General features: G+C 45.1%; 1 protein-coding gene across 1 annotated transcript; it reads left to right on the forward strand.

The window, feature by feature from the left end:
• Positions 1 to 275: 275 nt before the first annotated feature.
• On the forward strand, positions 276 to 2,722 carry LOC144119944 (uncharacterized). Its single transcript, XM_077652444.1, has 3 exons — positions 276 to 325; positions 417 to 491; positions 1,368 to 2,722. Exon 3 carries the CDS (start codon positions 1,388 to 1,390, stop codon positions 2,480 to 2,482), a length of 1,095 nt encoding a protein of 364 aa, XP_077508570.1. The 5' UTR covers positions 276 to 325; positions 417 to 491; positions 1,368 to 1,387; the 3' UTR covers positions 2,483 to 2,722.
• Positions 2,723 to 15,883: the final 13,161 nt, after the last annotated feature.

A 15,883-nucleotide genomic window follows, 5' to 3' on the forward strand; every position in this document is an offset into this window, starting at 1 on the left:
GGGAAGTGCTGGTCGCTTCTCTTTGTGGCAACCTTCTAAGCACCACCGGATATGCGGAGCCCACTTCAACGCAAGTGGACGCCGTGGTTATATGGACCGGCTGCCAACAATTTTCCCCCATAAAGTCATCAATCAACTATCTCTTTCCTTTAATACCGGTAAGTATATATATTCAGACTGTTATTGCATATTAACATAACTTCCAAATCCTTTCCAGTCGCGAAACGCAAGAAGACGAGCTTCAAAACTTCCTCTGCCAGCCCGGTACTCCTTCTGAACGAGTTGGAGATCGGCTGCGTAGTTGACGTGCCCCAATGCGATCGAAGTAAGCGACGCTTTAACTGTGCCATCTTTTTTCTGATGCTTCGGCTTTGTGTGTACGCATTTTCATGAAAGCGTTTTTTTTTTGTACGCAGAGAGCGACGCAGTTTCCAAGGAGCCCACCCAGCTGACCTTCGGTGCACCGGCTTCGCCTCGCACGGAAACGGAAGGTTAGTGGTGGTTAAAAATTGTCGCTTTCTTCATTCCACTATGAAAACTTATTTTTCGCTTTTAACGGACCCCTATCGCGCCCACTGATACCGAGGTCCACGGGTGTTGTGGCAACCGGCATATTTATAGCGAGCGGCTTCTTCATCCAGTGAAAACTGACAAAACTTTTTCCCGCGAAGCCAGTTTTCCGCGAGCTTTTGCAGCTAGCCATTGGACGTCTGCATGATAGGTTGCATGTTAGGAGTGGCAGAACCTCATGTGTTCTGTGACATAAATGTTATCAGTGATTTCTACCGTGCATATGTTACTACAGCGAGTTTTATGATAAACGCGGTACCTCTTCCACCAGTGCACGGCATTGTGAAACTTACCCATTTCATTTCTTTTTCCTCGACATTATTCCCTTCACCCCAGCTTGGAGAAATGTCCCAAAAGTCAGGCTAGCCAAATTTGGCGGACTTGCTGGGTGCATGAAACCTAGTATTTATGTATTTTGGTTCACTACGGATACGGTCATGCAGCATGATTGGCGATTCCACACCAAGTACGCTGGTAGCACAAGCTGCAACGTCGTCGAACTGCATGCTCAGGAGGGGAAACAAACAGCTCATGAGGCTTAGAAGTATAACTGGATAGTATTGATCTGGACTTGCTGGTTGGTAAGCTGCTTGCACAGGTGGATCAGTGGAGTGAAAGAGAGTTGGGCTGTATGGCTTCGTTATCCTGGTTCTCTGTTGTCTGTATATCAATGTAAGCCGAGAGCAAAGGTTCAGAACACCCACTGTCGGCTGAAGTGACTATTTCAAAACCTGAAATCTGCATTAAAGCAGGGCCTAACTGTTCGCAAATCATTAAACAGTTCATTTCTTTTTTAGGTGCCGACCACTCATACTCCATGGGGCCTCCAGACGCAGCACCTGCTGCCGCACTAAGAAAAGTCGCCCACCTTCTCGAACACTGCGAAAAACTCGAGCATGAAAATAGCTTGCTCCGCAAAGACAAATCTGAGCTCCAGAAAGAGGTCGAGGATCTGAAGTCTCAGTTGCACGATGTGAAAGTTGAGGCTCTCAAAGAGAAACTAAAACTAAAAGATTGTGTCTCCAAAGTTCACGATTTCGTTTCAGATGAGAAACGACTCGTGTTTTATACGGGCTTCAACTCCTTCAAAAAATTTGATGCGTTCGTTGAACATGTTGAATGCATGTACCAGGCACTGAAAACGGGTGCTGGCAGGCCACCAGCACTGACAATGAAAGAACAGCTTATTGCAGTGCTTTGCAGGCTCAGAGTTGGCCTGCTAGAGCAGGATTTGGCATATCGCCTGAAAGTGTCTGTGGCGACCGTGAGTGCTATGTACTCATTTTGGGTTAATTTTTTGTATGAAATGCTAATCCAGGTACCAATGTGGCCATCACGTAACACAGTGGACCTGTTCATGCCAGACAATTTTAAAGAACTGTACCCATCTACACGCATTGCACTGGACTGCACAGAAATTTTTATCGAGAACCCGTCTGACTACAAAACACAAAGCGACACTTTCAGCTCGTATAAGGGACATAACACCGCAAAAGGGCTCACTGGCATCACTCCAAACGGCTTCGTTTCTTTCGTGTCTAATCTTGCTCCTGGAAGACTTTCTGATCGAGAAATCACAAGACACAGTGGCCTGTATGAGTTGCTCGAGGAAGGGGACAGTGTAATGGCGGATAGAGAATTCCTCATTGAAGATGACCTCCGTCAGCTTGGAGTCAAATTAAACATGCCACCCATGTTGAATGGCCGCACGCAGTTGTCACTGGCAGATGAGTTAGCAACACGGCAGATAGCCAGTTTGCGAATCCATGTTGAGCGTGTCATCAGGGAAGTTAAAAACTTCAGGATACTCCGTGCCGTCTTTTCTAATGTTATGGCAGAGAAGCTGAACAAGATATGGAAAATTTGTTGTTATCTCAATAATTTCATGCATGAGCCCATTCTAAACCGATGAGCGATGGTGGCGTTTTTAATGTTTTGTATGTTGTGCATGGTCTACTGTAACGCAGGGGTGCTCAAACTTTTTCTTTCTCAGTTGAAGAAAGACCAACTTTATTTGGCTAAAATGCAGTCGGCTTCTAACAAGTTTCATTTATGTTTTGGCCAGCTTCGGTCACGGAGCCTGTCTTGGAAAGATTTGCTTTATGGGGGTTTAACGTCCCAAAGCGACTGAGGCTATGAGGGACCCCGTAGAGAAGGGCTCAGGAGATTTCGACCACCTGGGCTCTTTAACATGCACTGACATTGCACAGTACATGGGCCTCTAGAATTTTGCCTCCATCGAAATTCGACCACTGCGGCTGAGACTTCAAAAGGTGCTGGCCGACATATTTAAAAGGGGTACGCAAACTGCACAGCACCTGAACAAATACTTATATTCAGTTATGACTGGCTGTATAGTAAGATAGCAGTAAGCAGCTACAGCATTAGTCCCAAAATACTTGGCTAAGGCGGATGAAGACATGCATAAACATAGGTGCTTGGGGAATCTAGGAAGTGCTCCAAGAAACCAGAGAGTTCCACAATACGCAGTTTGAGAATCCCTGCTGCAGTGCAAGGCATTGAACTTGCGTTAAAGTACACTACTTCATGCACAGCAGACTAGAGCAGCATTTCTTGCTCTGCTGAAGTCTGAAGTTACTGTACAGGCTACATTAGGCTGCAATGTCTTATTTCTGTGACAGTGTTGTACAAATGATTTGAGCATAGAATGTGGCAGTACTATATCCGAGTCATGACTTGAAACCAAATCACCAGTCTCATTGCTGAACTACACAGACAATATGGAAAGTTGATGTTTGTAGCCATTGTCTTTTCTACCACAGATTGTCTTTCCTAACTTTTTGGAATGAAATCTGTAAAGTGAATTTCACTTTGTTATTTTTACATGTGTTAGTGACGTGCTCCTATTTTTCAAAAAATTGTGATATGTATGTGTATTGTATATTTGTATATGTGTGTACTGTATATGTAAAAAATTTGTATATGTATGCGAGTATTTCATGCCATTGAAATTTGAGAGCTTTATTACCAACTCTTATGTAATGTCCTGCATGGAACCCTTGAGAACGAACTTATATGAATCAATGCTATCGCACTCAATATCAGCTGCAGTACTCTAGATGCGGCAGGTTTGAGCTTGGTCGTCAAAAGCAGTGCGAGCCTAGTGCTGCTCGGAACTTGTGCATTAACCCCTCAGAGCAGAGTTCAAAGTATGCTAAATGTGCACTTTGGGCGCTCTCTATGACTAAACATTGATTTACTGTAAAGCATAAGCCTTCGTTGGTTCACTCCACGTATGTTACAAGTCGTATTGAGTGAAAGAGTACCTTCACTACGGAGAACACACTTGTCAATTTGCAAAGATTTTGCTTGCAACTTTAAATGTGGTCTCCTTACAGAGACCAATGTGAGGTCACTATCATCATTAAGTATAGTAAATGTTGAAGTATGTAGCTGCCCAGGTTCCTGGGACTAAGAGTGCATTATGTATGTGTTCAATGACAGGGCAGCAAGACGTGTGGTGCTTGACATTTACTTTTCACACACCGATTAGTTGCTAGTTGCACACACATTTAAGTAGGTAGTGGCAACACATGCACATGGTCATAATGATATTACACAGAAAAACACTTTCTTCATTTCTTCATAGAGACTAATGCCATACAAGATATTTAAAAACCAAATATATGTAAGTATGAACACATGCCAAAGCATCCAAGCAAGTACATGAGTCCAAGCATCTTTGTCCTGCAGAGCAATGTAACTGAAATAAGTCATTGAGAGAGAGAGAGAGAATGAAAAGGAAAGATAGGGAGGTTAACCAGATGTGAGTCTCCGGTTTGCTACGCTACACTGGGGATGGGGGATAGGGGTTAGAAAGATGACAGAGAGAAAAACGAAAAAAAGAAAAAAAGGAATGTGCACACATGGAAACACACACACACACACACAAGGCGTTCCAGTTAGTCTTTCACACAGGCCGGTAGATTGCAAGAAGCGCAAAAGCGCTTGCACGGCCTTCTTCTGCGACGGTAGGTCCTTTCGATGTTGTAGAATTCTTTTTTCGGATAGCGGTTGGTCGTCCAGTTGGTCAAGTTCATGGCTAAGGCATACCCTCTGTGGACTGTACTGCGGGCAGGAGCACAATATATTGAAATTCACACACAAGCACAGTGCTCTTGGTAGTTCTTGTAACATTCCAGAAGACATGGCAGCATTTTGGAAATCCAAAGCGAGCTGTCAAAAGTGATCCTCTGAAAAGTGCAGTCTGTGTCATTATCAACCACAAAATCACACCAGGAGAGTCCAGTCAAAGCCATTTGCCCCTGGACCTGGTAAAAGTACTTGTGCGTTGGTTTAAGAACTCCATTCTTCAGGTAGGATGCCGTATTCACAGCATTTTCTAATTCATCACCCCGTTCCTTGGCAGCTGAGAGGGTCTTAACTTCAAGGAGACCAAAATCTCCTCCCTCCTCTACAACACGGTCAGGCGTTGCACCAAGAACAGGGACACCAGGATTGACACACAACCCACAATAGTAACTCCTAACTGGCACTGTTCTCTTCCCTATGTAACGTTGCACGGCTGCATCTTCATTCCTTAAACCATCAGCCATGTATTTGGTCTTCATCTGGCTAGACCCGAACAGCCTCTTGAAATACTTCTCGTCAGCTGGCTTCTGCCGTGACACCACATCTCCGAAGTGTGAAGCAGTCAGGCGCTTGGATCTCTCGAAGTTCCATGTTGTAGAGCCGCTTTGCATCCTAGTCGCTTGCTCAAGGGCCCATGAGTCTTCTAAAGTAAGCTCACAGGAGCCGAACTTGTACCCAGCTGGCACATGCTCAGCCCACAGGGATTGCACTGGTAACCTGATTGGCATCTGGCTAAGAGCCTCCTAGTGAAGTGTTCTTTTCACTGGTACGGGCAGAAAGTGGTTGTCCTCCAGCGTCTTGCATAGCATGGCGTTTGGAATATTTTTCTGTGTCTGATGCATTCTCTTAATATGGTCTTCTGTCACTCTCAGAGAAACGGTGGTTTCTTGAGTCAGATGCCTACCAGCTTTCATTGGCATATGTTTCACAAAACGTAGTTGTGAGAACTCGCGTGTGTGCACGTTGGCCTTCTTAGCCCCAGTACCCCATGCTCTGGGTTTTTCTGTAAACGACTGCGTGTCTCGCACGTAGGCTGCCCCAGAGCGCTTCAGGTCTAGTAAAAACCATAATAATGCAACTACATGTTTACAAACACCTGCAGCTCCAGCCCGGCAGTTGCAGGTTCCTTCAACCACAGTTCCATTTGACGAGAGCACAGCAGCGGTGTTATATGATTTTGCCAAAGAGAACGATGCCTCCACGGTTCCTTTAACAAAAGTGGACCTGTCAGCCTTGCAAATAAGAACATTTTGAACCTTCTCTGATTTAAACATCCTGTATCCGCTTACAGTATGTTTCTGAGCACCATGTGCATTCTGATGTGCCAAGATTTCTTGCTCCGAGGACCCATCCGGCACGTCTTTTAACTGCTTTGTCCATGGTCCTTTCGGTAACCTTTCTTGAAGAGGGATTGCATTACGAATGGTTCGTAGTGGTACCTGCACCATGGGTATAAGCAAGTGTCAAAATGTTTTCCTTGGCACTCCACATATAAACAGAGCATGCAAGCATACACAGCTGATCATGGGACCACCAATGCGATCTTGAAATAAAAGAGTATTTATACATTGTGTTTTGTTTAATTGTGGCAAGCATGCTTGAAAAGCAACGCTGAACCCGTTTCGTTTACTACGCGCGGCCGTGAAGAATGTTGCACATGGACGGGCTCGGTAAACATCTAGCTAAACTCTGAGGCGCCCTAGTGCAAAGTACTGGCGCGTCCATGTTTTTCAGGTTAGTCAAAAAATCCGCCCCAGTTTGTTTTTTTCGACCGCGTTCGCGTTACTTGTAGCCACCGAGGCACGTTCATATTTTGGCTGCGTCTATCTGCACTCCATGGTAGTAAGACATGGAGACGGCGACCGAGATGGTATGAGCTGTCAAACTCGTTGAATATGGCACAAACAGCAACTGCTATCTGTATCGAGATGCTATGCTCAGCTACACAGAATGTAACAGTGCTAATACAAGAGCTTGGTTCTGCTTCGTACTTGCTGCGCGCTATTCAAACAACACTACAGACAAGAAAATGCGCTGGCACAAGCTAAGCGCCAACTCAACTACTTACTTCTTGCAAGGTGTACGTTATTAACGTATGCTCTGTCCGTTTCTTTCGACCATATACTTGTTTCAGAGTCGTGCGTAGAATAAATATAGATTAAACAGCACGCTGTAACCAAAAGACTGAATGGGCAGTGCTCGATAACGACGTATTTTGCTAAAATACAGCGCATACATTCTCGCAAGAGGGTGTCGCACTGTTGCAACAAACATGAATGTACTGTACGCTACGTACTACGCCTGCCGCCGGGACAGCCGCACAAACTTGGAATATTCGCGACGGGCGACCAGTAAATAAATGCACTGTTAGCGCGTGCTCACCAGCAAAACACGCCTGCTAGCCGTAAGATCGCGCTCGTGCTTTCTGCAGCATAGATATATAAAACGCTGACAACGCTGTTGCTATGCAACGCAAGCAGCGAGCGCGCGACACTGGCACATGTGTGCGCTTCTCGTGCGCTCACTTGCGAAAATACTCGCTTCGCGCTCGTAGCGTCGGCTGCATAACCACAGAAAAGTTGTACGGCAATGTAAAGATAACTTGTGCGGCGCAAATATGCAACAGAAGTATTACTAGCACTCCAAAAAAACGTTTTTTTTTACCTGCTGTTGCGCGGCGTCCATAGCGTACCACTGCTCCGGCGGATCCTGCCCGGCAACCTCGCTCACAATTCCCAGCCTGCTTTGCGGCGGTCGCGTAGGGGGCGCGCGCAACTTTCCGAAATGGTCCATTGCTGCCCAAACCGGCAACGTGTCGCCAGACGAGCGGACGAAGACCGCTATTTCCTTCGTACTGCTAACCGCCGAGTATCGATTACCGGCCATCCATCCATCCATCCATCCATCCATCCATCCATCCATCCATCCATCCATCCATCCATCCATCCATCCATCCATCCATCCATCCATCCATCCATCCATCCATCCATCCATCCATCCATCCATCCATCCATCCAGCCGCCCGCCCGCCCGCCCGTCTGTACATACATACATACATACATACATACATACATACATACATACATACATACATACATACATACATACATACATACATACATACATACATACATACATACATACATACATACATACATACATACATACATACATACATACATCCAACCATCCATCCATACATCCATCCATCCATCCATCCATACATCCATCCAGGTGGCGGTTAGCTTTAATATTGGTCGCGCAATGTTGCTCTGGAAGAGCAATTTGGATATCGGACACCCCATTCGTGGCAGCACCTGCCATCGCAGGGCAGTCGCTCACCGTTTAACTGCTGTACAAGCGCGCCAGGAGTGGTATGAGGACTCCAAGGCAGCAATGAATGGAAAGTTGCGACTAACCTCATGCAAACGGTCGGCGCATTCAAATGCAACCTGATGCGGCAGCTACTGGAGGAGGGGAGCGCGGGCTGCGGTAGGCGACGACTGCCTTCACGAAGTTATAGCACAAATCAGAAGACGTGTGGCGGCGTCGCGGCGGCGGCTACGTAGAGCCATGCAGGGTTAGAATTGACAGCTGCGTGGCATCGGGTTACATCATGCCGCAGCACACGACTACTGCGTTCTCGAAGTGACCGGGCGGGCTGACGTCTTCTCAACGTAAGCGGTCTTAAGTGTGTGCGCCGAGTTTTTCATTGCCGTTCCTGATTATAGCGTGTCTGTTAGCCTTCACATTTAAAAAATATTGTCAAACATAGTCACGAGCCTAACTACGCCCAATGCCGGACAAATGGCTCTCTGATAACATTCCAGTCAACCCTGTGCTGTGATAGCTGCATCCATCTTATCCCTGCAAATTTTCTCATCTCATACGAAGACCTGACTTTCTGCCGCTCCGAGCTACGCTTGCCTTCTGAAGGAATCCAGTGCGCTAGCCTTAGAACATCGGTTATCTTCCTTTGAAATTACATGCCCTGCCCAAGCCCATTTCTTCTTTATTTCAGCTACGATGTCATTAAATCGCATTTGTTTCTTCATCCACTGCACTTTCTTTCAGTTGAACCTTCTTCGTTAGCCTCCCCGTTTCTATCCTATAAATGAATACAGGTAAAATACAGCTGTTATGCATTTTTATTTAGGGATACTTTTACACTGCCATTCTTGATCTGGGAGTATCTGCAGAATGGTGCTGCACCCTAATCTTATCCTACTGCTCGTTTCACTCTGGTTGTGCACTCGCGCGGTCACTACTAGCCCCAAGCAGATGTATTCCGTCACCACTTCCCACCCTTCGCTGCCTATAGTAAAGTGCTATTCCTTTCCGAGACTATTACACATAACTTTAGTTTTCAGCACATCAATATTTAGACCTATACTTCTGCTCTTTCTCTCCAGATGGTGAATTTCATTTCGTCGCCTATGTTACGTGTCATTAGTAAAGCGAAGATTACTATATTTATCATTAGCTTTAACCCCAAATCTCTGAATACCTCCTGTAAACACGTGGTGAATAGTACTACAGGCATCATGTCAGCGTTCTTTACATTCTTCCTGATTGGAATTTTGTTTCGCTCACTGCAGAGAATTTTGGTGGATGTGCAGCCGCGATAGCGATTTTAGAATACCTTTACACATTCCTCTTCGACAACCGCGTTTCGTAAAGCCTGCGTGACTGCTGCCGGCTGCGCTCAGTAAATTTGGTTCTCGTACTGTCTGAATTCAGTTTACAGAGGTTGGTTGTATTCTGCGCATTTCTGTGTTACATGTTTGATGGTTTGAGTACGATTTATTGAGGACTAGTCTTTAGAAAGCCTGCCTGCTGCTTTGGTTGATGGATTAAGTCTAAGGTTCTTCCGATTTTATTAGCGAATAGAGTAGTAGGTACCTTCTAGAGAACGGACAGTAAGCAGATCGGTGTGTAATTTTTCAAGTCCCTCACTTCCTCTTTATGATGGATAATGTTAGCGTTCTTCAACATGCCGGTACGCTCAATGTCATGGCGCAATGCGTATATAGGGTGGCCAGTTTTTCTTCCACAATCTCCCACCATCCTTCAAAACCTGTCCAATTATGTGTTCGTCACCAATTGCATTCCCCCTCTGCATTGCTTGCGAGCACTTCTTTGCTTATTAGAGAGTTATAGCTTATCGTTCCAGGGTTTACGTTACCGTTTACCCTGTTACCGGACGTCGGACTTTCCGGTTAGCGCTGCGCACGCCAGAAGACGTTTTAGCCTACCGTCTCTCCCGTAACGAGTTACCGTAAGGCTAGAACGACTGATAATGATTGCAGATGCCCATCTTTTATTGGAAACAAAAATACGAATGCATTGCAATCATTTCTATGAAGTGAGACGCTACATTCACTATAATAATCTTTTTTTTTGCATATAAAGACGTACCGACTACACTTCAGCTAACAGCCCACACAGCGGCTTTTCAAATGTGCCCGTGAATCTAGACACCTTGGCCTTTCCTGGCCAGTTGACAATTTCTCTACGTAGACCTCAGTAAGCTTGCATACGCAGCGCACGTTGCGTTGCGAGTGCTGTAAAAAAGCGCAACTCGACACCTGTTAGCCGTGCCGCATCTTAACTTCTTATGTGTTTGGATGTGAACACAGTGGCGCCATCTAGTGACACTGAGTTAAAGCGCGCCAACTCCGGGTTGGAGATGCCTTATTTTCTGTAATTACTGGTGAATATAGCAATGGAATTACCAGTCTTTTTTGTATAGGAAAAAAATCATGAAAATAAAGAAAAATGTTCAATCGGGCACAAAACTGAAGAGCTGCGGTGTAATCGTTGCTATTTGGCTATATACACGACATATAGTCAGGCTTAACTGCTCAAAAACCGGCAATTTATCTAAAAAATATGGCCTAGTTTTTACTCAAACCTCGACATATGGGCGAGAGTCTGCAAATTAAAAGCGAACGCCTTCATGTATAGCGAGAAATGGCGCCGAAGAATGCGGCGGCGGTGCTGTATTTGGTCCGAAGCGGCCGTGCAGGGCGCCGCCATGTTTGTTTACGAGCGAACGGTAACTCTCCACAACGATAAAAGAGATTCCGTAAAGTGCTAGCGGACCGGTAAGTGGCGGCGCATGCGTAGATGTCGCTAGCCGGGCCCGGTAAACGGTAACGTAAACACGGTAACGATATGCTATAACTCTCTATTGTTTCGCAACTTGCGAGAAACCCAATTTCTCTAATTCCTTGCCTCCGAATAATCATCCTGATAGTATTGGCTACTGTATAGTTCCTTGTAGAACTCCTCACATGGTAATGATGCTGCCATCCTTGTCTCCTAACACGTACGCCTGATTTTTTCATATGCCTAGTTTGCCTCTTGGCTACTTTGGGGATACCAACGTTCTTTAGAGCATGTTCGAACCTCTCTATATTATTCTTCCTTAGGCTACCGGCTTATTACTTTCAGAGCTCTTCCCGTCCTTTTCTATCTATGCTGTAAGAACCTCTATGCTTTGGCGCTTCTTAAGATTTTTCTTCTCCTGCGAGAGCTCAAAGGTATACCGTGCAGCTAACCGATCCACTAATTCCATTCCACATTCTCTAAAGGTGCAAGATTATTATTCATTACTTCAACACCTAGATCATCATGCTCGGTTAATGCGGAATATCTATTCCTCAGCTAGGTTCAACATTCCTCGACATTCATAATCACAACTAACTTTTTAGTGGGCGTCTTCCTTAGAAGTTTCCTTCGTTGCCTCTTCAAATCTAGGCTGAATCGAGACATTACCCTTTTGGTCACACTTATTCACCTTCCCGAGTAACTACACATTGTGCTTAATATTTAACGTCCATTACATTTTACCGCGAAAGCAGGTATCGAATTATCCTGGCAGTTAAAATAGCCCTGCATTCTACCGTGGAATCTACAGCGTCAGCAGTGAGACTTTATATACTTAATAAATTATTTTAATTGCCACCTGCAATTCTTGGCGGTTGGCGACCACGGTGGGCAGGTGCAAAGTGTGTGAAAGGAAATGCCCTTTTCACTTTCAGCAATGAGGGGAAAGAGGGAAGTGCGAGAGAAAAGAGAGAGAGAGGGTTGAGGGCAACGGCTGGCCTGGTGGCTTTGGAGGTTATGTCAAAGGCGGAGGAATGCATCTTACGAATGCTGTCCGTACCACGAAGACACCAGTTTCTCCCAGGTGGGACATTTATTGTGCATTATTCTATGCCCGATATTGATTTTACCTCGTGAGAGCTCCGCTACGCCTAACGAGAGCTAGCTCCAACTAGTTGTGTGCGCCGAGGCATCGGCGCACCGCCGCCGCCGACGTTTTCACTTGCGCGATCAGCGCGCCCTCGAAATATGAATAATAATGAAATATATTTTCCCCGCAAATCTAGCTGTGTTTGAGATTTGTTTGTCTTGTTTAATTCCCTGTCTGAGGCAGATAATCACGCGAAGGAGTAGAGCAATGAAGCAACACAAAACAAACAAAAGCAACCTTCCTCTCCGCGCGTCTGCGCATGCGTATCGTTACCAGACAACGCAACTGGGGATACCGAAACTTCTTCAAAAGCACAACATGGCACGGGTGTACTGAGCCAAAGTGCCTAGTTTCGAACCCGACCGCGGCGGCTGCGTTTCGATGGAAGCGAAACGCAAAAGGCGCCCGAGTGCTGCGCGATGTCTGTGCACGTTAAAGATTCCCAGGTGGTCGAAATTATTCCGGATCCTTCCACTACAGCACCTCTTCCGTTCATCTTTCACTCCCTCCTTTATCCCTTGCCTTACTTCGTGGTTCGGGTGTCCACCGAGATAAGTGAGACAGCAATTGCGCCATTTCCTTTCCTCAAAACCATTTTTTTTTTCAGCGAGAAGAAACAACGGTCCGGGAACTTCGGAATCACGACCTGAGGGTCGTGGGCACTGTGGCTGCGGATGGAATCGGCGATATGTCCGAAAACGGCATCACCAAATGACAACATATCTTTGGTGAAAAATTATTGATCTGCCGCGGAAAAAAGTATTTTAATTCTTTTTTTTATTCCGGTAAAAGACCATTATAAAAAGTTACTTTAAAAAATGCTTATTAATATACAAAAGAAGCGATTTCACAAACTGTCCAGTCGGAAATGTTTATGTTATAACATCTACTCATTGGTAGACAGGTAAATGGCTGAGCCAATCAAAAATTGGTCATAGAAAGGTCTATTTATTTTACGTAAAGAACATATAATGTATAAACGCAATCTTCCATTCAGAGCAAGTGGAAGTACGATTAACATATCGAGTGTCTCGTGCGTCGGTGCTGGCTTAGCAATTCTAGACGAACTGACTGACTGCGCAAAGGGAAAATAACTGAGGCATAGCAAAAAAACAATTTTGACTACCACTCGGAAAACAAGAAAGGTTCTGCATGTTCGTGGAGCAAAAAATATATAAACATACTCAACATACGCGTCTGAGATATGTGCCTAATTTTTTTTAATATGGCACCTAAAGAAACAAAAAGATTTACAGAACATTTTGCATTTCTCTCACCCTTCAACCCCTCTGTATTCTGTCCTCTCAGCCCTTGGCCTGAAAGCCCTAAAATTTGAACCATTTTAACAAAGAAGGCCGTAGCGAAATAGCTTTTTAAAATTGTGGTTTAACTTTCCAGACCGCGGTTGAATAACAGGCGCCGCGCAGCCGACCAGAAACGACCGCCAGGCCACCGCGGTTCGAAACCGACACGGCGCACAGCTCTAGCGCCAGCACCGCCCTTGGTAGGGTAGTTCGATGCGCGCGCGCCCCTCTTCGCCCTTCCGTGGAGGGTGAAGAAATCCTTTGAAAGGGTCAGTGCCGCCTCGGCATGGGCGCGCGCGACATTTGTGCCCACTCCTTGTCTCGTCTGGACAGTCTAGCTCGATAATAAACTAACCGAGCGACTAACCTCCCCGGCCTCACCCCTTTCCCTTCTACCTACGGCGAGCGCCTTCTTCTCCGAACACAAAGGCAAGTCTATCCCCCGCCATACAGTAAGCTAACGGCGGCAGACGCGAGGGACTGGCGACAACTACAGAAGAACACCTTTCCTAACCTACACAAATACCATATCATCTTCACCGATAGAAATGACGGAATCTGCCCCTGGTGCGGCGGAACTCCAACTACATACCATGTAACATGGGGCTGCTCCGGTCCCAAGCCCCCCGAACTAGACAAACATCAATCCGAGGAACAGTGGGAGTCTGCCCTGCTAATCTCTGATTTGGCGACCCAGCGTAAGCAGATATCCCAGGCAAGAGCAACTGCGGTGAACATTGGGGTCCTAAAATAAGGACTCCACAAAAAATCTATATTTTGTCCTCTTTATCCTACTTTTTTGGAAATGTTTTCTACTTCTTGTCCCGTCTGCGTCAGCTGCATGTGCGGCGGCCTGTTTCCCGTCAATTGCAGTTTTCCTTGGATGTAAGACGGGGAAGACATGCCGGCGTTTCGCGTGCCTGCGTGCACGAATCACTCCCGAAAAGGTTACGCATTCACCTACGTCAGATTGAAAAAACGGGGTCAATGGCCGCGGAAGCAAAACCTGTACTTCAGTCAACTTACACCACAATTTTGATAGTGTGCATAAAGCTTGTGAGTACTTTATATAATTTTCTTCAAGAGCATTTGCATATTTTTTGCGTACTATTTATTATTTATTACAATACCTTCAGGGCTCCAGTGGGGCGTTACAGAAGGGAGTGGATAAAAAAGTAGAAACAATGCAGCAAAATGAAAACAAAAAGTAAATGGAAAATGTATTGTAATACAGCAAGGAATGAAAAAACGTAAGCTTGAACAAAATACAAATCAGATTACGTAAGAAAACAGCCTAGGCAAACACATAGCTTTCCGCGGCATTTTTGAATAAACAGGTGTCAGAAATGTCGGCAACCAAGGTGAGCAGGTGGTTCCAATCGCTCGCCGTCTTGGGTATAAACGAGTTAAAATATGCATTGCTTCGGCAGTATGGAATGCGTACCTTGTGGCGATGATCCGTGCGAGGTGATATGAACGGTGGTTCAAATAGAAGATCCCGTTTTAGCTGATGATTGTGGTAGTAAATCTTGTGAAAAGTTAGTATTCGCGCGAGTTTTCTACGAAGGGAAAGACTAGGAAGGTTCAAAGTATTTTTCATTGTAGTTACACTAGCAGTGCGGGAAAAATTAGACAAAATAAATCGGGCGCTACGATTCTGTACTGACTCTAACTGATTAGTAAGAGTTTCAAGTCCCGGGTCCCACACAGAGCACGCATATTCTAATTTCGATCTAACTAAGGTTTTATGGAGTAGCAGTTTTAAAGAAGATGGAGCCATGGAAAAATTACGACGCAAGTAGCCAAGCATGCGGTTAGCATTGTTGACAATATAATCAACATGTGCCTGCCATGAAAGGTTACCAGTTATATGAACCCCTAAATATTTATATGTGGTAACTTTCTCAAGAAGAGAACCTGAAATATTGTAGGGAATAAGATTTTCGTTAGCAGACCGGTGTGAAATACGCATGACCTTACACTTGTTAGTATTCAGTCTCATGAGCCAAATATTACACCAACTAGATACCTTATTTAGGTCACTTTGAAGTAAGGATGAGTCTGAAGCGGATTTGATTACTCGATAAATAACGCAATCATCTGCGAAAAGCCTAATTGTGCAGTTAGTAGAAATTGGTAGATCGTTAATGTATATTAGAAACAATAGCGGCCCGAGTACGGAACCTTGAGGCACGCCGGAGGTAACAGAGCATGGTGAGGAATCAGCGTTATTTGCAGTGACGAATTGAGTTCTGTTACGCAAAAAACTCTCGATCCATGAAAGAATGTTTGGGTCGATGTTTAGTTTGCCGAGCTTAAAACAAAGTAGTTGGTGATTAACAAGATCGAATGCTTTCTGAAAATCTAGAAATACACAGTCAATGAAAAATCCCTTGTCTAATGCATCAAATAAATCATGGGTGAAGGAAATTAGTTGCGTTTCAAAAGAAAATGATTGACGAAAGCCATGCTGATGAGGGAAAAAAACGAATGATTTTCTAGAAATTTATCCAGATTGGAATAAATGACATGTTCAAACAGTTTACACGAGACACTCGTTAATGATATGGGTCTGTAATTAAGAGCACAATGAGCATCACCGGACATGAATATTGGAACCACCTTACCCACCTTC

Source organism: Amblyomma americanum, chromosome 2, assembly GCF_052857255.1.
Source record: "Amblyomma americanum isolate KBUSLIRL-KWMA chromosome 2, ASM5285725v1, whole genome shotgun sequence".
Lineage (NCBI taxonomy): Eukaryota > Metazoa > Arthropoda > Arachnida > Ixodida > Ixodidae > Amblyomma > Amblyomma americanum.

What these genes read in the sequence shown, in the direction of transcription:
- LOC144119944 (XM_077652444.1), top strand. Translation starts at nt 1,388, where the DNA reads ATGGGGCCTCCAGACGCAGCACCTGCTGCCGCACTAAGAAAAGTCGCC.